The 25,536-nt window shown below is 40.9% G+C and overlaps 1 protein-coding gene and 1 non-coding gene across 3 annotated transcripts in view; one reads left to right on the forward strand and one right to left on the reverse strand.

Moving 5' to 3' along the window:
* Nucleotides 1-25,536, forward strand: part of LOC124721097 — a 654,343-nt gene that overhangs the window by 197,199 nt on the left and 431,608 nt on the right. For both annotated transcript variants that reach the window (XM_047245917.1, XM_047245918.1), the window contains exon 9: nucleotides 1,468-1,655. In XM_047245917.1, coding sequence (XP_047101873.1) covers nucleotides 1,468-1,655 — 188 coding nt within the window. The remainder of the gene's footprint in view (nucleotides 1-1,467; nucleotides 1,656-25,536) is intronic.
* Nucleotides 6,933-7,007, reverse strand: Trnal-caa. The gene has a single exon. It is a non-coding gene; the product is annotated as a tRNA-Leu (tRNA).

Here is a 25,536-nt window from a genome sequence, read left to right on the forward strand (position 1 = left end):
ACAATCTGGAAGCTAGAATCATTATCAAACAACCTTAAGTACCAGACCCATTTCCTTGCTATATAGTACTTTGAAGGTTTCCTTATTTGATTGATTTGAAACGTCAGTAAACAGTTTAAAAACCATCATTTTTCACTTGCAGCTTCCAGTTCTATTCAAATTCATTTTGCACTGACATATTTCATTGTTAATGTCACTATCAAGCAACCTCAAACAGCAAATCCACTGACTTACTCGGCAGAGTTTGTAGCTTTGGAATTCTGCTCAGTAAACATTGGTTCTGTTGTTTATGAATGGATGATAATCATGCCAATGTCAGTGTAAAATGATGGCTTTTGAAATGTTAATTGAGGCTGCAAGAAACCCTTCACATAAGAAAACCATATAGCCTTGAGAGTTATATTACTGTAGTTGTGGACCTGATCTACTATTACAATGAATATCCAGAATGAGTGATTCATCTGTCATATTATTCAAGTCTTGTGTCATCATGAAGTCATAGTAAATGATGATAAGCATGAACAGATGGAGGAAAAAATTCATTTGTGGCCATCCAGCCAGCCACATCTCACTCCAATAGCGGCAACACAAAAGCTACATGTAAGATTCTTTTGTCATCATGTCTGGGGAGCTGCAGCATTAGATTATTGGAAAATTTTTAAGTGAAAGAGCAATATCCCATCAGCATGTGAGAGGATTGTCTCCTCAGTCTGGGAAGAAAATACAGCTCTATTTCTGTAAAAATGTGTTTTACACATCTTTTGCATTATCATTTAGTATCTAAGACTACACTTGTAATGCAATATAAGACCTAAAATTTGCCAATGCCTACCCTCAAAAGTTTCAAAATTGTTCTTAACAAAGAAGATTTATCTTCCTTTTGAACTAGTTTTCACAGTGGTTCAATGAATTATGACGTAAAATGTATACGATAATGAAAAATTTTCATTTATATTCCATTACTTTGTGGAACTATTTTCTCATTTTACATCATGCAGCACAGATCTCATTTAATGAATCTATTAACAGAACTGAATTATATTGTATGAATACAGTACGGCTCCAAGAAAAAATAGTCCATGAAGATGACCTCTTATTACATCACTTGAAACCTCATTTCAGAACAAATTGTGAAGAGCATCAACAGTCAAAATATTTGATATCTCCCTTTACCATGTCAATGCTTTTGAACACAGAAGGTTCTGGACCTGTTACTTTATTTCCCATATTCATCTCTACATAGTTAATATGCATCTACTATAGCATAATTCTTAAACTAAAATTAGGTTTCATAAATATTTGGAGCAGACAATTATGTAACATTATAAATATACAACTTTTATACTGTTTGCGAATGTGTGTGTGTGTGTGTGTGTGTGTGTGTGTGAAAAAGAGAGAGAGAGAGACTGTGTGTGTATAAGTAGCTCCGGATTCATCTAAGATGCATGATACTTTCTTGTATTTCAGGAAGTACTACATATGATGAACAAATGCTATACTTAGAAGTTCTCAATAACATTGAGGATGGCAACACATTCTACCACATACTGCCAATTATTAAAGGCAATGTCACACAACTCTCAGCTGAGCCACATCACATAAGATTCTTGGGAGTCTGGGCAACAATGAACAAGGCTCCATATCATCCAGAAATGGTAATTAGTACAAGGAATTATTTTGATAAAATAATCTGTGAAAGTTTTACACTTGTAAGATTTCTGTACAGATATATTTTGGGTGGCATATAAAGAACGTATTCTATGTACATTGTGATTGACATTACACATTAGTCATTTTTTTCTGCCTAAGACCATTTGCTTTAAGTTTTAATCTGTGTAAAGAAAGGATATAATATTCTTGTTTATCAGTATTGTACAGTTTTATGTTTATATTCATTTTTGATAATGATGTGGATTAATGATATCTCATTTTCAGAGTGAATGCAAAGACCCTCATTACATTTATAAGTGTGATTTGTCCGTCATTGTTCAAATACTGGGTTTTCTTTTAAACAGGATTTGTTTCTTGCTAGTCTGACCAACATTAAACATGATATTTTCTACTTTACAAAAATTTATTCATACTTAGTGATTTAGGAAGAGTTACTGAAAATCAGACACTTACTAACCAACTATCTATTTGTGTGATATTGATTGAGATCATGTATTTGCACTGTGGGATGTATTCCACATTAAAAATTGAGTTTTGAGTCCTCAATACTAAGCTGAATTTCCTACATAATATAATCCAGTTTAATTTAGTTGTGATTTTGACAATTTACTTTCACAACACAAACTTTTCTTGCTTCATACTGGTAAGTAAAATCAGACTGAATTGTTCAAACTAAGGATAAGAGGAAGGACATATATTAAATGGATTTCAGTCTGTCCATTTTGGCTTAGATTTTTCTGAAAATATTGCAGCTAACAACAGAATTACTCAGTCAATTAAACTACACAGAATTGCTTTGGACATCATTGCTCTACAATAGTGCTCTATATTTAAAAACCCTACATCAAATGTGGAAAATGAATTTTGTTAGTGACTCTTGGGAAGTTATAGAACTGTTGTAGTTTGCTTTCAATTTGTACTTAACTACAGCCTTCCTGAACTGGAGATAGGTTGTAGTATAGGAACTGTAGCAATTAGTCATAAAACTATAGAAGTATTAATAAACAGTTAATGTGGCTGTGATAGTCAAATGATCAAAGTTACATTTCAAGCACTATTATAGTACCGAACACAACAAAACTATGCCTTAGCTGAATAATAATTATACAATTATAATAATACAATTATTAAATTTAAAACATATGTCCTGCAGTGCATCAGCAAACTAGAAGGTAATGTAACCTAAAATAGAGGAATTTAATAAATATTTTTGATGTACATTACTCTATTTTGAAACTGGTTTTTTCTTAAGGCAACAATATTATGAAAAGGACAGATTCTCCATAAAAATGTCATGATGAGTTATAGACAGGCACAATGAAAAGACTGTTACCCACTATGTTTTGGCCAAAGCCTTCAGAAAAGAAATAAAAACATACAATAATTCACATAATCAGGCACATCTCATGCACACCTGACTGCTATCTCTGGCCCCTCTTTGAAGACAGCCAGTCTGGTAATGTGCCCAGGGCAGCCAGAGTAGCAGTTGTTTGCCTGAGATGTGACTGTTTGTGTGAATATGTGTGTATGTCTCCCTTTCTTTTCTGAGGAAGCCTTTGACCAAAAGCTTAATGCATTGCTGTATCTTAGTTGGGCCTGTCTGCAGTTCAACGTGTCATCTTTTTGGTGAGTAGCAACCTGTCCTTTTCATAATATTATTGATATTCAAACCTGGACTGTCCATTGTTTGATTTTTCTTATGGCAGATGAGCACAAACTCAGATATCACACAAATAAATATAGTCGAAAACTGATCATCAAAATATTTTGCACATTGAAGAAAGACTGTTATCTAAGTCATAAATTTAGTAGCAGTCAATAAATGGAGCTCTATTATAATATGCATGTGATATAAGATACTATCGAACATGCAACAATCAGATTTTAATCTAAAAATCTTCACAATCAGGTCCTGAGGGCCAAATGGTCTTACATTCAAGGAAAGGACATTTCTGGAATGTGTTTTAAGCAGTAACTCTCTAATTTTTTCTTAGTAAGTCAGAGAAAACAAAAAATTCTGAGACGTAGCAGAAAATAATAAAACTAAGTAAATAAACTTAGATGCAACAAAATTACTCACGTTGATGAAACAAACAAATGTGAAATTACAGACTTGAATCATTCTTTCTTGTGCACTCATAATGATTCAATATTTAGTCTTGACCAATTTTCTTCAGAATGCTGTTCATGTTGTAGTGACCTTGTGTACAGTATTAATAGTATCCTCAGACTCTCCAGAGGTGATGCAGTTATCTAATGAAGGACAGCCTGAAAGAATCTGCACAAATATTCAGTCAGATCTTGATAAGATTTCAAAGTGGCGCAAAGTTTGGCAACTTATTTTAAATACTCAAAAATGTAAAATTGTGTACATCACAAAATGAAAAAGAAAAAAACAAACTAGAGTCCTATGGTTACAGTGTTAGTGAGTTTCAGTTGGAATCAGTCAACTCATACAAACACCCAGGTGTAACAATTTGTGGGGGGCCATGAAATGACACAATCATGAAGCCTCAGTTGTTAGGTGAAGCAGGTGGCAGACTGCAGTCCATTGATAAAATACTAAGAAAATGCCAGCAGTCTGCAAAGAGACTGCATAATAAACACTCTAGTGGTCCATTCTAGAAAACTGGACAAGTGTGTGGAACCAGTATCATATATATATATATATATATATATCCCACGTGGAATGTTTCCCTATATATATATATATATATATATATATATATATATATATATATATACAAAGATGATGTGACTTACCAAACGAAAGCACTGGCACGTCGATAGAAACACAAACATACACACAAAATACTAGCTTTCGCAACCAACGCTTGCTTCATCAGGAAAGAGGGAAGGAGAGGGAAAGACGAAAGGATTTGGGTTTTAAGGGAGAGGGTAAGGAGTCATTCCAATCCCGGGAGCGGAAAGACTTACCTTAGGGGGAAAAAAGGATGGGTATACACTTGCACACACACACATATCCATCCACACATATACAGACACAAGCAGACATATACAGAGGCAAAGAGTTTGGGCAGGTCTTTAAATATGTCTGCTTGTGTCTGTAAATGTGTGGATGGATATGTGTGTGTGTGCGAGTGTATACCCGTCCTTTTTTCCCCCTAAGGTAAGTCTTTCCACTCCCGGGATTGGAATGACTCCTTACCCTCTCCCTTAAAACCCACTTCCTTTCGTCTTTCCCTCTCCTTCCCTCTTTCCTGACAAAGCAACCATCTGTTGCGAAAGCTAGAATTTTGTGTGTATGTTTGTGTTTGTTTGTGTGTCTATCGACCTGCCAGTGCTTTCGTTCGGTAAGTCACATCATCTTTGTTTTTAGATATATTTTTCCCACGTGGAATGTTTCCCTCTATTTTTATATATATATACAGGGTTATTACAAATGATTGAAGCGATTTCACAGCTCTACAATAACTTTATTATTTGAGATATTTTCACAATGCTTTGCACACACATACAAAAACTCAAAAAGTTTTTTTAGGCATTCACAAATGTTTGATATGTGCTCCTTTAGTGATTTGGCAGACATCAAGCAGATAATCAAGTTCCTCCCACACTCGGCGCTACATGTCCCCATCAATGAGTTCGAAAGCATCGTTGATGCGAGCTCGCAGTTCTGGCACGTTTCTTGGTAGAGGAGATTTAAACACTGAATCTTTCACATAACCCCACAGAAAGAAATCGCATGGGGTTAAGTCAGGAGAGCGTGGAGGCCATGACATGAATTGCTGATCATGATCTCCACCACGACCGATCCATTGGTTTTCCAATCTCCTGTTTAAGAAATGCCGAACATCATGATGGAAGTGCGGTGGAGCACCATCCTGTTGAAAGATGAAGTCGGCGCTGTCGGTCTCCAGTTGTGGCATGAGCCAATTTTCCAGCATGTCCAGATACACGTGTCCTGTAACGTTTTTTTCACAGAAGAAAAAGGGGCCGTAAACTTTAAACCGTGAGATTGCACAAAACACGTTAACTTTTGGTGAATTACGAATTTGCTGCACGAATGCATGAGGATTCTCTACCGCCCAGATTCGCACATTGTGTCTATTCACTTCACCATTAAGAAAAAATGTTGCTTCATCACTGAAAACAAGTTTCGCACTGAACGCATCCTCTTCCATGAGCTGTTGCAAACGCGCCGAAAATTCAAAGCATTTGACTTTGTCATCGGGTGTCAGGGCTTGTAGCAATTGTAAACGGTAAGGCTTCTGCTTTAGCCTTTTCCGTAAGATTTTCCAAACCGTCGGCTGTGGTACGTTTAGCTCCCTGCTTGCTTTATTCGTCGACTTCCGCGGGCTACGCGTGAAACTTCGCTCACTGCAGGCCGACCCGTTGATTTCCCCTTACAGAGGCATCCAGATGCTTTAAACTGCGCATACCATCGCCGAATGGAGTTAGCGGTTGGTGGATCTTTGTTGAACTTTGTCCTGAAGTGTCGTTGCACTGTTATGACTGACTGATGTGAGTGCATTTCAAGCACGACATACGCTTTCTCGGCTCCTGTCGCCAATTTGTTTCACTGCGCTCTCGAGCGCTCTGGCGGCAGAAAGCTGAAGTGCGGCTTCAGCCGAACAAAACTTCATTAGTTTTTCTACATATCTGTAGTGTGTCGTGACCATATATCAATGAATGGAGCTACAGTGAATTTATGAAATCGCTTCAATCATTTGTAATAGCCCTGTATTTACCATACCAAAGCGCTGGCAGCTCGATAGAAACACAAACAGACACATACATACACACAAAATTCAAGCTTTCGCAACAAACTGTTGCCTCATCAGGAAAGAGGGAAGGAGAGGGAAAGATGAAAGGAAGTGGGTTTTAAGGGAGAGGGTAAGGAGTCATTCCAATCCCGGGAACGGAAAGACTTACCTTAGGGGGAAAAAAGGACGGGTATACACTCGCACACACACACATATCCATCCACACATATACAGACACAAGCAGACATCAATATATTTTTCCCGCGTGGAATGTTTCCGTCTATTTTTTATTTTTATATATATATATATATATATATATATATATATATATATATATATATATATATAACATCAAGCATTCTTCCTGCACTCCATACATGAATGGAAGCCCTAATAACTGGTGTACCCTCTGCCCTACACTTCAGTATTTTTGCAGAATGTAGATGTAGATGAAAATAGCAGATTATAGAATGAGATTTTCACTCTGCAGTGGAGTGTGTGCTGATATGAAACTTCCTGGCAGATTAAAACTGTGTGCTGGACCGAGACTCGAACTCGGGACCTTTGCCTTTTGCGGGCAAGTGCTCTACCAACTGAGCTACCCAAGCATGACTCACACCCCATCCTCACAGCTTCACTTCTGCCAGTACCTCGTCTCTTACTTTCCAAACTTCACAGAAGCTCTCCAGCGAATCATGGAGAACTTCCCCCAGGCTGTGGCTAAGCCATGTCTCCGCAGTATCCTTTCTTTCAGGAGTGCTAGTTCTGCTTGGTTCGCAGGAGAGCTTCTGTAAAGTTTGGAAGGTAGGAAACGAGGTACAGGCAGAAGTGAAGCTGTGAGGATGGGGCGTGAGTTGTGCTTGGGAGCTCTGTTGGTAGAGCACTTGCCTGTGAAAGGCATATTCCCGAGTTCGAGTCTCGTTCTGGCACACAGTTTTAATCTGCCAGGAAGTTTCAAAGCAGAGTCTAGTTTGTATAAAAGCTTGCATGCTAACACCTATAGATGAAGCATTTCTGGGAAAATGAAGAGTTGGCCTTCCTTTAATATTCCCAAATACCAGCAGAGAAGAAATCAGGGTCAGAGCAGACACATTAATGGTTCACAGTTAATGCAGTAGATTTTACTCTAACAGAAGATACTTCATAAACCTGATAGTATATGTTTCCTGCAATGCCACAACTTATGTGGATAAATTATCTGAAAGAAGAACCTGATTGGAAAAAATATTACATATTCAGATGGAGAATAAAAAGTAATTAAATAATAGATATACTGTCAAGCTTCGTTGTTGCACAAGCAACAACATTAGCTAATTTTCACTTACACTCATATTCAGATAGAAACAGAACAGCTTATACAACTAGAGATAGAACGTTCATATTCGCAGAACATGTACATCTACATCTACATCCATATTCCGCAAGCCACCTGACAGTGGGTGGTGGAGGGTACTCTGAGTACCTCTATCGGTTCTCCCTTCTATTCCAGTCTCGTATTGTTCGTGGAAAGAAGGATTCTCGGTATGCTTCTGTGTGGGCTCTAATCTCTCTGATTTTATCCTCATGGTCTCTTCACGAGATATATGTAGGAGGGAGCAATATACTGCTTGACTCTTCGGTGAAGGTATGTTCTCGAAACTTTAACAAAAGCCCGTACCGAGCTACTGAGCGTCTCTCCTGCAGGGTCTTCCACTGTAGTTTATCTATCATCTCTGTAATGCTTTTGCGATTACTAAATGATCCTGTAACGAAGCACGCTGCTCTCCATTGGATCTTCTCTATCTCCTCTATCAACCCTATCTGGTACGTATCCCACACTGTTGAGCAGTATTCAAGCAGTGGGTGAACAAGCATACTGTAACCTACTTCCTTTGTTTTCAGATTGCATTTCCTTAGGATTCTTCCAATGAATCTCAGTCTGGCATCTGCTTTACCGACGATCAACATTATATGATCATTCCATTTTAAATCACTCCTAGTGCGTACTCCCAGCTAATTTATGGAATTAACTGCTTCCAGTTGCTGACCTGCTATTTTGTAGCTAAATGATAAGCGAACTATCTTTCTATGTATTCGCAGCACATTACACTTGTCTACATTGAGATTCAATTGCCATTCCCTGCACCATGCGTCAATTTGCTGCAGATCCTCCTGCATTTCAGTACAATTTGCCATTGTTACAACCTCTTGATGCACCACAGCATCATCTACAAAAAGCCTCAGTGAACTTCCGATGTCATCAACAAGGTCATTTATGTATATTGTGAATAGCAACGGTCCTATGACACTCCCCTGCTGCACACCTGAAATCACTCTTACTTAGGAAGACTTCTCTCCATTGAGAATGACATGCTGCGTTATGTTATCTAGGAACTCTTCAATCCAATCACACAATTGGTCTGATGGTCCATATGCTCTTACTTTGTTCATTAAACGACTGTGGGGAACTGTATCGAACGACTTGCGGAAGTCAAGAAACACGGCATCTACGTGTGAACCCGTGTCTATGGCTTCCTGAGTCTCGTGGACGAATAGCGCGAGCTGGGTTTCACACGACCATCATACATTAGTGTGTTCTGCAGAAATGATTAGCATTTGAACCATGTCAGCCAGTGAGTTCAATGTCAACATCGATATTGTGGCACAACATCACCTGCCAGTAAAATGTGCCTCCAGTTCTTGTTGTCACTGTAAACTGAAGGTAATCAATCAGAGGGACTTGAGCAGATATGCAGCATGCCCCACCTACATTTGCACGAACTGTATTGTCAAATCAGTGAGTTTGAAAGAGGGTGCATTATAGGCATGAGAGAATGTGATGCATCCATCCAGGAAACTGCTGCTCATGTGGGATGAAATGTTTTCGCAGTGCAGCTTGTGTGTGCAGAATGGTTCATGGAAGGTCATAGAACACAAGAAGATGGATCAGGTTGCACCACCCAGACCACTCCCCCAAGAAGACATCTCATCTGAGTGGCATTGCCGGACAGATTTGCTCCTCCTCAGCTCTGGAGCAATTGTAGAATAGTGTAACACATCATACACTATCAGGAGTGGCCAGTCTGTGGCCTTTTTTTATGACGTGGATTGAGTGCGTGCATGTCATCCACTTCTCCACCTACCTTTGATGAACATGCAGAAACATGCTAGATGGCAATGGTGAATGGAAAGATGTCACTGGGGACAGGAAGTGCATCAAATAGTGTTTTCAGATGAATCCGGGTTCTGTTTGTTTGAATATGATGGTCGCCTTTTACTCACCTCAGACAGTGGGAGAGGCACCACAGTGACTGCATTCACACGAGATGTACAGTGCCAACTCAAGGCCTTATGGAGTGGGAGGCTACTGGGAACAACCACAAATCACAGTTGGTGCATATCCATGGCACAGTGACCAGTGTGACCTACATGAATAACATTCTGTGATCTTTAGCCATACCCTTCCTGCACAACACTCCAGACACCATTTTTCAGGAAGACAATGAACAACCACATATTGCTGCATGAACACATGCCTTCATGGCATCACAGAGTGTCAGCCTTTCGCACTGGCCCACCAGATCAGCAGACTTTTTGCCAACTGAAAATGTGTGGAATATGGTGAAACAATGGGTGCAGTGCTGTGACCCAATGCCAACCACCTCAGATGAACTTTGGAAGCAGCTGAATGCAGCACAGATGACTATACTACAGGATGCCATTCACACCTTATATGCACTGATGCCATTATGCATGGGACAAGTTATCCAGACCCATGGTAGACCCGGTGCCTACTAGGTCAAAGGATGCATGCCGGACTGAGGTGACTGGAATGCTAATCATTTCTGCAGAACATACTAATGTACATATCCACTGAATATGAATGTCCTATCCCCAGTTGTTCGAGAAAGAGCTTCACAAACTGAGCAAGTCAATAACATGTTTATTTGTTTCTGGCCCTTATGCAAGCAGAGATTTGGCATGGCACTGATTGACAGAGTTTTTGTATGTCCTCTTGAGGGATGTCATGCCACATTCTGTTGAACTGGCACATTAGATCATCAGATTTCCAATTTGGTTGGAGGACCCTACCCATACTGCAGCAAATGTTCTCAATTGGGGAGAGATCTGGCGACCTTGCTGGGCAATGTAGGGTTTGGCAAGCATGAAGACAAGCAGTAAAAACTCTTGCCAAATGTGGGCAAGCATTATCTTGCTGAAATGTAATCCCAGGATTGGTTCCCATGAAGGGCAACAAAATGGGATGTAGAATATCATCAATGTACCATGTGCTGTAAGGGTGCTGCTGATGACAACCCTAAACCAACTTGTAATTCTGAGAATGTAACATGCCAATTGAACAGAATTTGGCATGATATCCCTCAGGAGGACATCCAAAAACTCTGTCAATCAATGCCTAGCTGAATAACTGCTTGTGTAAGTACCAGAGGTTGCGTAAAGCATTAGTGACATGCTCAATTTGTGAAGCACTTTCTCCTGAATAAATCATCCAATTTTCCTGAAATTGTGATAATTTGTTTGTCCACATACACACGTCACATCTATTGGTTTCTGTCCCCTTCATATAATTCCTTCATGGTGCACCATGTCCTTTTTTTCTGTGTATATAAAGCAGACTGTATGTATGTATGTACAGCATCTCCTCCCACACGCCTCGATCGATTTCAGCCAAAATTAACACAGAAAGAGAAGGTTTAATGAGTATAAGCACTGTGGGGATTTATAACCTTGTAGCTCCAGTTGGAGACAACAACTTTTTTTCAGTTCTTGGTATATAGGCTGTTATGCACGACAATCATGTTGTGAAGGAACATTATCAGCATGCCAAATCAATCTACTTTGCAGGGCAGCATTCACGTCAGGCACAAGAATGATTTTCCAAGCCTTAACATGGAGGCTGCCCTGCATGACAGGCATGTTGTGTCAGAGTAATATCAGCCCGCTTTATCAACCTGCTTTGCTTGGCAGCCCGTATGTTAGGGGGCAAATAAGCAATTTTCAAGCCCGTGAGGCTTAACCTGCCCTGTGAGACAGGTGTGTTTTGGGGCTACATATGCTGATGAACATGGGCTGGGTACAGGTTGATATGGATAGGGAAGGGGAAAGACAGAGAAAATTGGAGGAGGAAAGGACCAAGAGTGAGGGGGAAGGGGGAGATGCATAAGTCAATTGGAAGCTGTGGTGTGGTTGTGGGCAGGTGGGAAAGGAAGACAGGGAAATAGAGGTAAAAAGAGTGGGAGGGAGGAGATTTGGTGAGAGGAAGGGTGGAGGCAGATGTGTTCAGAGAGAGGGAGTGGAGGAAATGAATAAAGAGGAGAGGAGAAGGAGATGAAGACAGAGACAGAGAGTAATGAAGAAATAGGCAGACAGAGGTGGGAGGATGAGAGTGATGCATAGAGGTAGGAACAGGTGGATGCAGAGCAGAGGATGAGTAAATGTGTTCAATATAAGTTTGAACACATACATGGGTGAAGCTGCATGAAAATGCTAATACTAACATAAATGATGATTCTGAACTAGTGATAAAAACAGTGCAGTGTCATGCACACATGTATAAAATTTGATGCAATGCTGTAGACATAATTGTGATCATGACTTAGCAGCACAATGGCTTGTGGAAGAAGGCAGAGCCAACAGCAAGTACAGTTCAGCATGAGATTATATCCTCTAAGCACAGTGATGCCAAAGTCGAGAGTGGCTACACAACAGCGTGTGGAGACTTGGAACAAAATGAACCGAAATAGCTAATCCACATAGTGTGTGCATAAAATATATCAAATACAGCAATTAATTTAGGACCTTGGAGAGGCCCAGAGGTGGCTTGAACAGAGGCTTCACAGTTGGATTGATATCTGCCCACATACTTTATGACTGCTGAATGGGAAATCTTAGCATTGTGATACATGTTGTTACCTGGCTGGGTGGAACTATCACATTAAATCTACTGTAAATGTTGTTATGCACCAAGGCACTGTGGCACTGTTAACTTGTAACATAACAATGGTGCAAGTAAAGCAGACAATCCTTTAACAGATTTCACAGCATAAATGTTGTCAAGGGGTAACAACCCTGCTACGTAGCTAATTATTCACAATGGTGTTAAATAAGAGGGCTGGTGATGTGGTAATGGGAATCTTAGAATTGAGAAACAGAACATTACTGCATCATAATAGGTCACTAGATACTTCAAGCACGTGAAAATCTTTCAGGGACAAAGACAAAATCGGCAGTAGCTTCCAGGATAGGCTCAAAATTATGAGTAGACAGAAACACATTGAGTATGAATAAAGAGTGCTGTTGTGACCAGACAAAACTACCTTTGTCCGGCTATAACTGTGGGTTCTTTGATTGCTCTGGGAGAAGGTTCCACAAACTACAACATATGATATTTTAGTTCATTTTATTACATTAATGGACAAAAGATTTATTTAACTTTGACACAAATCTTTGCCATAGGATTGCTGGATACTTCACAATTGTCATCGATTATGAAAGCATCACTTGATTCACTAAGTAACAATCTGTTCTCTTGAAGTACAGTGTTATACATTTATGATATTACAAGCTCATCTGAAATTTTAACAACTCATTGGTCATACATTATGATACTGACTCCTTCAGATGGTCTTCAGGAGGGCCTCACATATATTGTTGAGGATTGCAGCAAGCCCTCACTAACATCTATGGAATCAAAATGCATTGCTGACTTTGGCATGGCACCATGGTCTCTAGACTATACCACATTACCACATTCCTCCCCCCCCCCCCCCCCCCCCCAACCTCGGCACCATTGTTGTGTAGGGAGAATGCACATAACAATGGAACAATGGTGCAGGGGGGAGGGGGGCTGAATACAGAATGCAGATGCAGATGATGAGGCAGAGAGAGTAACTGCAGCTGATTGCACCTATCTGTCTGCACCCCAGTATCCAGCACGTGGGTGTCTGGCAACATTAGCAACGAAACCAGTCACAGAGTGTATACCAGCATCCAGATATGCAAGCCCTGTGGTGGGTAGGGTAGTGAGGAAATCTTCCAAAGTGGTGTGATGATCTTCCAGGGGAGGCACATCCACAGGCATTGGTTTGGGCAGCTGGGTGGGAGCTGACACCTTTCACATCAGCAGCAGTAGTGATGGTGGCGATGGTAGCAGAGGTGGTGGAAGGGCATCCATCTCCTTGCATACAGTAGGAAGGTGCTGGCTGCAACTGGTGGAGAGATGGTGCAACTGCAGATGAGGACCCCAGCAATGCTCTGGGTCTGTGGGCAAACATTCTGTGACAGATTCACTGATATACTCGTATGCACTGTGGAGCTCATTTTGGTGGCTCTGCCATAGCCCAGCAGAACAAAGGATGACATTTGAGGATCATATAATTGCTTTGGTAATGACTCAATGCTCCCAACACTGTTGCTTGCCAAAGACTGTGTAAAAGATTTCATTCTGTGGCTGAAACTTTTTCTGATCTTGCAGAATAAAGTGTTTCCATGGCTATCAGATAAGATGTAACAGGGTACGGTGCCTTTGATTGTGTAACAACTCTGCTGGTGACTTCCCATTGTGTGGCATGAAGTAGTAAGAGGACAGAAAAATTTTCAGTGCCTGATGCTGTGTGTGGGGGGAACGAAGTTTCTCCATGTGAGCTTTTAATCTTTGGATGAACCACTCAGCTTTGTCATTAGATTGTATGTGGAAAGGTGCAGTCATCACATGATGTATGCCATTGGCAGCACAAAATTGTTGGAAATTGGCTGAAATGAATTGTGGACCACTGACCAAGACCATGACCTCAGGAAGATCTTCAGGAAAAGAAGAAGAAGAAGAAGAAGAAGAAGACAAATCCAGTACCATATTTGAAGAAGCGGTGGATGTCATGGGAACAACAAAAGGAAACTTACTCTAAGAATCTACCACTAACAACTGTCACATGTTTCAGAATGGACCCATGAAATCAAAATGAATTTGCTGTCATGATCCAAATGGATGTGGTCACTCAGAAAAGCAGTGTGGTGGAGCTGATTGATTTTCCACACAAACTTTGCTACAAGCAGTCATTTGAACAAACTGAGCATCCATGTCCAGCCAAGTACAATGATGACATTTGAGTTGCTTTGTGCAAACTACACCCCAATGGCCTTGGTGCAATATAGACAAAACTTCTCACTGTAGGGATTGAGGAGTCACAAATGTGCATTGTCATTCTCTGTGTGCAATAGCAGAACACTTGAGCATGCAGAAAGCATGTGATGATGTGAAAAATAGCATCAGGATTGAACAAGGCCATCAAACGCAGATGATCTGTCAGCAAATATAACTTCAAAATGTACAAATACTAGTGGAATTTCATGTAATCATAAATAATGGTGAGCACTTCTTCTTAAAGCTAGCTATAGTTACACTGTGATTTGTTAAGAGACTTTGAAGCAAAAGCAAGAGGTCTGTCAGAAGAACTAGTCTTATGGAGGACCACCACTCCAATCCCATAAGATGCATCCACAGCTAACACAATAAGCTTAGCTGGGTCAAAGTGAATAAAACATCTATGATGTAACAACACATCTTTTAACTTCTGAAATGCAGTGCTTTGGACCACACAAAAGGAAAATTTTTCTGGTGCAGCTGATTAAGCAGAGCAATAATTTTCACAGTGTTTGAAATAAATTTTATATAATAGGTGAGTTTCTCCATGACTAATTGGAGCTCCTTAATGTTATGGACACCAGCAGATCTCTAGTAGCAGCCAAGTGTGATGTAGTTGGATGTATAACTTGTGTATTTATTACATGATGTAAATAGTTCAGCTCTTCCTGGAAGAAGGAGCACTTTCCTCATTGCTCTTTAGGCCAGCAGCAGAAGACTGTATTATCCAGATAGTACAAGAACGGACTTTTGCTGTTCACTGTTCCAGAAACCACTGAAAATTTGCAGCAGCTGAAGCATTTCCAAATGATAGTGTTTGAAACTGGAACAAACCTTAGTGAGTGTGTATCACAGTATTCTTGCTTGCACTGTTTGTCCAGCAGTAATTGTGTGTGCCTCTCACAAATTTATGTTTGAAAAGTATCTGAACTGTCCCAGTCTGTCCAATAATTCCTCTGGACGTAGAAGAGGAAAAGAATCCAAGAGAGTTCATAGGTTTACTGTTGCCTTGAAGTCAGCACACAAACATAACCATATGAAGGCTTCTTCATAATGACCAATAGTGATGCCCATTGGCTTGAAGAAATGGTTTTGATAACACCATTGCCTTGCCACCTTTGCAGTTCCCAAGCAACTTGCTCACATAAAGCAATGGGTCAGGTCATGCATGAGAAAATCACAGCTGTGCATTGTCCTTCACATTTATGTGTGCTTCAAAGTCTTTTGACCTTCCTATACCTGGTTCAAATAGTTCCTTGTGCTTACTACACAAGTCAGAAATGTTAGTGTGAGGCACAGAAACACTAGTTTGTAACATATTGTATTGAATGTACAGATTGAATAAATCAAATAAATCTGTTTTTAAAATAATGATTAAAGCTGAAGAAATGAATTAAAATTCATGCTATATCCAGGACTCAAATCCAGGTCTTCTTGCTTACAAGGCAGAAATGCTGACCATTACATGACCACAGCCCTATGGTCAACATTGCTGCATGAACTATCCAAGTCAAATGCCCTTCCCAACACAAACTTAATTTCATATCTTCACCTTATATTCCCCCCACATTGTTGCTACTGCAACACTCTCTGGTATCGGAATAGCACCCCAGTGTTGGATGTAATGGGGAAGTTCTGTATCAGAGGTGATCACCTATGATACAGTAAGAAGACCCAGGTTCAAGTCCTGACCGTGGCAAAAGTTTCAATTCATTTCTTCAGCTTCCATCATCATTGTAGATAAAGATGAGACTTAAGTGCCTTGGGGAAAATTTAATTATAAAATCTATAAGATCACTGTTTTTAGAATTGAGTACATGAAATCAAACACACTTGGTCATTCCCTGAAAAGTTGCTGGCAAACTACAAACACCAAAGACTTGAATTTCTTGTCCACTGTAGGTAGACAAAGTAGAAGTAGGCTGCTGTAGTTGTGGGCTACAGATTCTGGCATAACTGTCTTTATTTATCAGGGAAATAGAAGCACCAGTTTGTTCATCAGCTTGTGTACTGCAGTGGAAGCCTCACATGAAGAGAAAGCCCTTGGATTGGTTTGTGCATGGGTGAATGGCATAGCCTGAATTGTGACCACTTGTTGACAGCAAAGCTGTGACTCCCATGCACTACCATGACAGTGGTTGTCGTCCTTGCTCTGCCTGCCATGTAAGCACACAGTCTGAATGTGGCCTCCATGTCCATAATGAAAGCAACTAGCATTATGGCAAGCACACTCTTTCTGATCATGCTTTGAAAAACACTGAGGGAATGATTTTCTCTCGTGTTATAATAACAAACACCATGCGCTATGAGACTGAAAGTTATTAATTCTATTGTTCTTAACTAAGCAGTCACAGTGCCCACATAGTACTAGGGACAGAAAGTTGGCTGAAACCACACGTAAACTGTAATGAAATCCTAAACTCAGATTGGAATGTATACCACAGAGACAGGCTGGACAGTGAAGGGGGAGGCATATTTATAGTGATAAGAAGTGCAATAGTATTGAAGGAAATTGACGGAGATCCGAAATGTGAAATAATTTGGGTGAAGGTCACGGTTAAAGCAGGCTCAGACATTGTAATTGGATGTCTCTATAGGCCCCCTGGCTCAGCAGCTGTTGTGGCTGAGCACCTGAAGGATAATTTGGAAAATATTTTGAGTAGATTTCCCCACCATGTTATAGTTCTGAGTGGAGATTTTAATTTGCCGGATATAGACTGGGAGACTCAAACGTTCATAACGGGTGGCAGGGACAAAGAATCCAGTGAAACTTTTTTAAGTGCTTTATCTGAAAACTACCTTGAGCAGTTAAACAGAGAACTGACTCATGGCGACAACATATTAGACCTTCTGGTGACAGACCCGAACTATTTGAAACAGTTGACACAGAACAGGGAATCAGCGATCATAAAGCGGTTACTGCATCAATGATTTCAGCCGTAAATAGAAATATTAAAAAAGGTAGGAAGATTTTTCTGTTTAGCAAAAGTGACAAAAAGCAGATTTCAGAGTACTTGATGGCTCAACACAAAAGTTTTGTCTCAAGTACAGATAGTGTTGAGGATCAGTGGACAAAGTTCAAAACCATCATGCAATATGCGTTAGATGAGTATGTGCCAAGCAAGATCATAAGAGATGGAATAGAGCCACTGTGGTACAACAACCGGGTTAGAAAACTGCTGTGGAAGCAAAGGGAACTTCATAGCAAACATAAACATAGCCAAAGCCTTGCAGACAAACAAAAATTACGTGAAGTGAAATGTAGTGTGAGGAGGGCTATGCAAGAGGCTTTCAATGAATTCGAAAGTAAAGTTCAATGTACTGACTTGGCAGAAAATCCTAAGAAATTTTGGTCTTATGTCAAAGTGGTAGGTGGATCAAAACAAAATGTCCAGACACTCTGTGACCAAAATGGTACTGAAACAGAGGATGACAGACTAAAGGCTGAAATACTAAATGTCTATTTCCAAAGCTGTTTCACAGAAGAAGACTGCACTGTAGTTCCTTCTGTAGATTGTCGCACAGATGACAAAATGGTAGATATCGAAATAGATGACAGAGGGATAGAGAAACAATTAAAATCGCTCAAAAGAGGAACGGCCGCTAGACCTGATGAGATATCAGTTCGATTTTACACAGAGTACACAAAGGAACTTGCCCCCCTTCTTGCAGCAGTGTGCTGTAGGTCTCTAGAAGAGTGTAGCGTTCCAAAGGATTGGAAAAGGGCACAGGTCATCCCCGTTTTCAAGAAGGGATGTCGTACTGATGTACAGAACTATAGACCTATATCTCTAACGTTGATCAGTTGTAGAATTTTCGAACACGTATTATGTTTGAGTATAATGACTTTTCTGGAGACTAGAAATCTACTCTGTAGGAATCAGCATGGGTTTCAAAAAAGACGGTCGTGTGAAACCCAGCTCACGCTATTTGTCCACGAGATTCAAAGGGCCATAGACACAGACTCACAGGTAGATGCCGTGTTTCTTGACTTCTGCAAGGCATTCGATACAGTTCCCCACAGTCGTTTAATGAACAAAGTAAGAGCATATGGACTATCAGACCAATTGTGTGATTGGATTGAAAAGTTCCTCGATAACATAACGCAGCATGTCATTCTCAATGGAGAGAAGTCTTCCGAAGTAAGAGTGATTTCAGGTGTGTCGCAGGGGAGTGTCATAGGACCGTTGCTATTCACAATATACATAAATGACCTTGTGGATGACATTGGAAGTTCACTGAGGCTTTTTGTAGATGATGCTGTGGTGTATCGAGATGTTGTAACAATGGCAAATTGTACTGGAATGCAGGAGGATCTGCAGCGAATTGACGCATGGTGCAGGGAATGGCAATTGAATCTCAATGTAGACAAGTGTAATGTGCTGTGGATACACAGAAAGAAAGATCTCTTATCATTTAGCTACAATATAACAGGTCAGCAACTGGAAGTAGTTAAGGCCATAAATTATCTGGGAGTACGCATTAGGAGTGATTTAAGATGGAATGATCATGTAAAGTTGATCATCGGGAAGACAGATGCCAGACTGAGATTCATTGGAAGAATCCTAAGGAAATGCAATCCGAAAACAAAGGAAGTAGGTTACAGTACGCTCGTTCGCCCGCTGCTTGAATACTGCTCAGTAGTGTGGAATCCATACCAGATAGGGTTGATAGAAGAGATAGAGAAGATCCAACGGAGAGCAGGGCGCTTCATTACAGGATCATTTTGTAATTGCAAAAGCGTTATGGAGATGATAGACAAACTCCAGTGGAAGACCCTGCAGGAGAGACGCTCAGTAGCTAGGTACGTTCTTTTGTTGAAGTTTCGAGAACATACCTTCACTGAAGAGTCAAGCAGTATATTGCTCCCTCCTATGTATATCTCGCAAGGCGACCATGAGGATAAAATCAGAAAGATTAGAGCCCACACAGAAGCATACCGAGAATCCTTCTTTCCACAAACAATACGAGACTGGAATAGAAGGGAGAACCGATAGAGGTACTCAAGGTACCCTCCACCACACACCATCAGGTGGCTTGCGGAGTGTAGATGTAGTTGTAGATGTAGATGTAGATATTTTTACAGTTTCTATGAGCTCTATTCCAAATTACTTGAGCCTTCCTCTGTATGTGAGATTGACTGTCTGGTGCCCTACAAACAACTGAAACAGAAGTAGCCTCAAAATCAACCTTTGCTGAGGCCACAATTGTTTGTGTTTCTACAGTAGACAGAACTGTTTTTAAATCAGGGTCTGGCAGTTTTAGAATTGCAGTGTGAATGCTTGTGTCAGACACATTCTGTGTAATAGCATCATGCAACATTACTTCACTATAGTTAATTCCACACAAACATTTAACTTGCAATGTTTGGTGCGACCTCTGACTTCCACTATCTACTGTTTAACTGTCTAAGCAGGCTGCTGCTTCAGCTGAAAAAATTAAAATGAGCAGCAGCTACATGGAATTGACTGTCAAAATAATCATCTAACAATTTCACAAGGGTATTGTACATGACATTTTTGGGAACACTTTAAGAGTCTAGTGTAATACACAGTTTGTACATGTTGGGACCAACAGTTGACAAAATGTGAGCCTACTAACTGAGCTTGTAATTGCATCCTGTAGTCCAACCAATCTTTGTCCTGGCTGTGGTATGGGTGAAGTTATGGGGCAGCTACTGGCAGCAGTGCTGCTGGTTTGGTGAGTACTGACAGAGGGTAGCAGATGTTCAATCTGCTGCACCTGAAACTGTGAAATTTCACTTAGTCATTTCCTGTGGCAGCTCAGACATGGTGAAAAATTGGTAGGATAAATAGATATAATAGAGTACAACAGGAACAGCAAGAAAAACATGTGCATGTCATGCACAGCAAACAGCTTGTGCAGATTAAGCCCCAATCATCATTACCATATTTTGTGTCCAGGTGAAACTACTTTTGTCTGGCCATAACTGTGGGTTCTTTGACTGCTCTGAGAGAAAGTTCATCATACTAGAACACATGAAATATTAGTTCTCTTTATTACATTAATGAAGAAAAGATTTACTTAACTTTGGCACAGTTCTTTGCCACAGGATTGCTGTATAATTTGCAACTGTCTTTGGCTATGAAAGCATCACTTGACACACTAAGTAACAGACTCTTGAGGTACAATGTTTGTCATTTATGAGAGCAGAAGTTTATCTGAGACTTTAACAAGAAGTTTGTCCTACACTATGATGCTGCCTCCTCCAGATGAGGTAATGAACTGGGGCTGAGCTCTTGCATGCTCAAAACTATATTGGCCCCTGTACAAGGGTGTCGCTGTGCTGAAACGGGAGGTGTGGTCTTTGGGAGGCACCTCCCATACATCATTGTGGATTACTGGGAGCGCTCTCTAACATCTGTGATATCAATAGTCATTGCTGACTTTATTGTAACACTGTGATCTCTGGATGATACCACAAGGACTTTTGCCCTCTTACACACAGGAGTCACCTGCACTTTTTTGCAGTCACTTGGGATTTTGTGCTAAGTGAGAGATTCATGATAAAAGCAAGTTAAGTAAGGGGCTAATGCCATAAGGTACTCTTTGGAAAACTGAATTGGGATTCTAACCAGACTGGGTGACTTATTTGTCTTCAACTTCTTCAGTTGTTTCTCTGCACTAGGGGTGCTTATTATTATTTTGTCCATGTGAGAGTCTACATCTACATCTACATCTATACTCTGCAAGCAACCTGACGGTGTGTGGCAGAGGGTACCTTGGGTACCTCTATCTGTTCTCCCTTCTATTCCAGTCTCGTATTGTTCGTGGAAAGAAGGACTGTCGGTATGCCTCTGTGTGGGCTCTAATCGCTCTAATTTTATCCTCATGGTCTCTTCACGAGATGTACGTAGGAAGGAGCAATATACTGCTTGACTCCTCAGTGAAGGTATGTTCTCGAAACTTCAACAAAAGCCCATATCGAGCTACTGAGTGTCTCTCCTGCACAGTCTTCCACTGGAGTTTATCTATCTCCATAACGCTTTCGCGATTAGTAAATGATCCAATAACGAAGTGCGCTGCTCTCTGTTGAATCTTCTCTATCTCTTCTATCAACCCTATCTGGTACGGATCCGACACTGCTGAGCAGTATTCAAGCAGTGGGCGAACAAGTGTACTGTAACCTACTTCCTTTGTTTTCGGATTGCATTTCCTTAGGATTCTTCCAATGAATCTCAGTCTGGCATCTGTCTTCCCGATGATCAACTTTACATGATCATTCCATCTTAAATCACTCCTAATGCACACTCCCAGATAATTTATGGAACTAACTGCTTCCAGTTGCTGATCTGCTATATTGTAGCTAAATTATAAGGGATCTTTCTTTCTATGTATTCGCAGCACCATTCAATGGTCAAACAACAATGTGTTTGTACTATTCTCCTGCATAAATGATTTCCTGAATGTGAAATTTAAAACTTCTGCTTTCATTTTGCTATCTTCAATCGCCACACAAGACTGGTCAACAAGTGGCTTGATGGGAGCCTTAGACCCATTTAGCAATTTTCCATAGGACCAAAATTTTCTCAGGTTCTCTGCCTGACCTTTTGCTAAGATAAGATGGTGGTAGTAGTTGTATACATTGTGCATAGATCTTCTAACAGATGCATGAATCTCTACTAATTTGTACTTGTTGTCTGCTTAAACTTTGCCCATAATTCCCCTATGTCCATCTTACTGGAACTAACTGATGTCAATTCACTGTCTAAACAAGATGCTAACAACTGCTTGTCTGCTCTTTCTAGCAGAAACACTCTCTAGCCTTCTTAACTGATTTATTAATTTTCATAACCATAGTTGCTGTAATTATATTGTGGTCACTAATTCTTGTTTCTATACTGATGTGCTGATAAGGTCCAGCCTGTTTGTAGCTACAGACTCTAAGACATTTCTATTGCATGTGGAATGCTGAACTAGTTGCTAAAGTCAGTTTTCAGAAAACATGTTCAGAAGTACATCACATGACTGTCTGTCTGTACCCCTTGCAATAAATGCATAGACATCCCAGTCAATACTCGGTAGGTTAAAGTTATCTCCAACTAGTATTGAATGATGTAGGTATTTACATGCTACTGACCATAGACTTTGTTTGAATGGCTCCAGAACTGCCACATCAGAATCAGATGGCCATTAAAAACGTCCAACAATTAACTTGGTTTCACTTAGACTTGTTTTAAACTTTGCTGTCACACACAACTTCAGTCTCAATAGAGGCAATATTTTGTCAACTGTAATGAATACTCCCCTTCCTATGGTATCTATTTTGTCTTTCTGGTATATGTTCTCAACTTGGTAAATATCTCAGAGCTTTCCACATCAGGTTACAGCCAACTCTTGGCCCCAAGAATAATTTGAGCCCGAGAACTTTCCTGGAAGGCAGTAAATTGCGAACTTTGTCATGAGTGATTTGACAGTTTTCTGATAAAATTTTTACAGCAGAAGTGTCTACTCCTAATGTGGTCTGACTTCCCTTGTTGCATATTTACTGGTGAGTGTTCATCAGAGTACCTCAAACTACTGCCTAGCCTAAAGAACCCTCATGTGTGCTCCACAATTACTCTGCTACCTAAGTAGCTGCTTCCTTTGTGTAGTGGACCCCTATCTTATCAAGGAGAGCTATACAAATCGGCAACTGACAAAGCAACTATAGAAATCTGCAGCCAAGACTCTCATAGAGTTGACAGATCCTGTGGTTGAGAGCCTCCACTTGGCTCAAAACCAAAGGACCCTAATCAGTTCTGGAGACAATGCTGCAAGTTGCTTGCTGTGTTTGCACTTCCCTCATGAGGTCAGCAGCCTTCATAATTTACTCCAGCTGCCTGTATGAGGGCCTCAGAACACATGCAAAAGGCGTCATTGGTGGCAACATGAGCCATAACTTGCAGACAACTGCACCCTGCATGCTTGATACCTGTAGGGAAGGCTACCTCCACATCTCAGATGAAGCCCCCCCTGGCAGATGTACCAAGTTCACTTGGCTTTCTTTCCAGCCCCAAATGCTATCTCCCTAAGGGGCTTCATAACAGGCCTAATTTTTAGCTCCTGATAACTTGTAAATCCTTCCTGCCCCCCCCCCCCCCCTCATGTCTGCTCGGACCCTGCTGAAGGAGTAGCCACCTGTGCACTCACAGGGTGAATGGGCAAGGCCAGATGACCAGTCTCCAGATTGCCCCTCTGTCTCGAGTGATGCGAACACATTACCAACCACCACTTACTCTGCTGTGAGGACAGATCCACCATGTCAGATACACAACGAGATGCCTTGCTAGCAGAGCTTATGGGTGAAACAAGTGACACCTGAGGTGTCCCATGCAATGCTCCAGATTCTCCACCACTGTTACAGTCCAAGGCAGCAGCCTGAAGGTGACTGACCATAGCCAAAAGCACATTCAGCTGTTTGGAACTGTGGCCAGCTCCTCCTGCATCCATATGCAGCATGCACATATCTTACCCATGCTAGCGAGACTAACTGAGGAAGTAAACAATAAAAGCAGACAGAATCATAGATATGCAACTTGCTACCCTGATGTGTCACCAATGGACACTGATGCCTCAGTGAGCTATGTAACAGGCTGTTCCAAACAAATGACAACTATGCTACATACTACCCAAATTTACACTTACAAAAATGCAAATTGCACCTCTTATATGGAAACACACATGAAATTTTAGAAATATGCTATGAAGAAAATGCAGGAAAAGGTAAACACTTAACCTGCTGCTCTGTAGATGTACATCAGCCAAGAGGTTGAACCTCACTTACACACTTTCTCTTCCATATGCTTCACCTGGTCCTTCTCAATCCAACATGCCACTTTTGATTATGTATCATCATGCTCGGAGATGAGGGACACCTTACCAAAGATCCTTCCCTACCCTCATAAACTGGTATTCCATCACCCACCCAACTACGCAACATCCTGGTCCATCCCTAAGACACTCCCAACCGCAAACCCTTGCCGCAGATGTCATATACCTGCAGAAGAGACAGGTGCAAGGCCTTCCTCATTCTTCCACTGAGTACTTCCTATTCTAGTCCTCTCACAGGCTTATCCTATCACTTCATAAGCATAGCCACCTGTGAAAGCAGCCAAGCCACATACCAACTCTGCTGCAATCACTGAACAGCTTTTTGTTCCAGCATGACAACCAACCATCTGTCCAGCAGAGTAAATGGTCACTGTCAAACTGTGGGCAAGAACAGAGTTGACTACCCATGGCTAGGAAAGTTTTGCAATTGCAGATATGATACCTACAGGTGGCTAGGCGGGATGGGAGTGATCTGTTTCTGTGGAAGGGGACATGAGAGTTGGTGCTTTGCCCATGGCTTTGTGGCTTTCAAACACTAACTTTCCCAACATCCTTCTGACTACAAACCCACTACCTCATTCCTCATACACTTTACCAACTATATCCTCACACACAACTACTTCTTCATTGAGTGGAATGTATATAAACAAATCTGTGGCACAGCCGTGTATACCTGCATGGCACTGTCCTTTGTAAACTTGCTTGTGGGCCATCTAGAGGAAAACTTCCTCAACTCCTAAATCCCAAACCCTTTTCTCTTTCACATTCACCCACATGATTATGAGCAGAACATGCTTGAGTTCAATGGCTACTTCACAAACCATGCCATCTGATCATTCCAATCAGTGACAGCTTTTCTGAACTATGTAGATGGGCGCTACCCTTGCAACAAATCCTTCAGTCACATAAATCTCCTGGCCCCAGTATCTGTTAGCCCATTGTCCCTGCATCCATTACCCAACAATTTCTGCATCCTCTGCCCTTTCACCCCTCTGAGTTCTCTCCTTCAAATCATCTTCATTTTGTATGTCCCTACATCCCCTACCCAATAATTTCTGCATCCTCTACCCTTTCACCCCTCTGAGTTCTCTCCTTCACATCATCTTCATTGTGTATGACACCTCGCTGTCTCTCGTACCTGCATATCACATGCCTAACATATGC

The sequence above is a fragment of the Schistocerca piceifrons genome, chromosome X (genome assembly GCF_021461385.2).
Source record: "Schistocerca piceifrons isolate TAMUIC-IGC-003096 chromosome X, iqSchPice1.1, whole genome shotgun sequence".
Classification (NCBI taxonomy): domain Eukaryota; kingdom Metazoa; phylum Arthropoda; class Insecta; order Orthoptera; family Acrididae; genus Schistocerca; species Schistocerca piceifrons.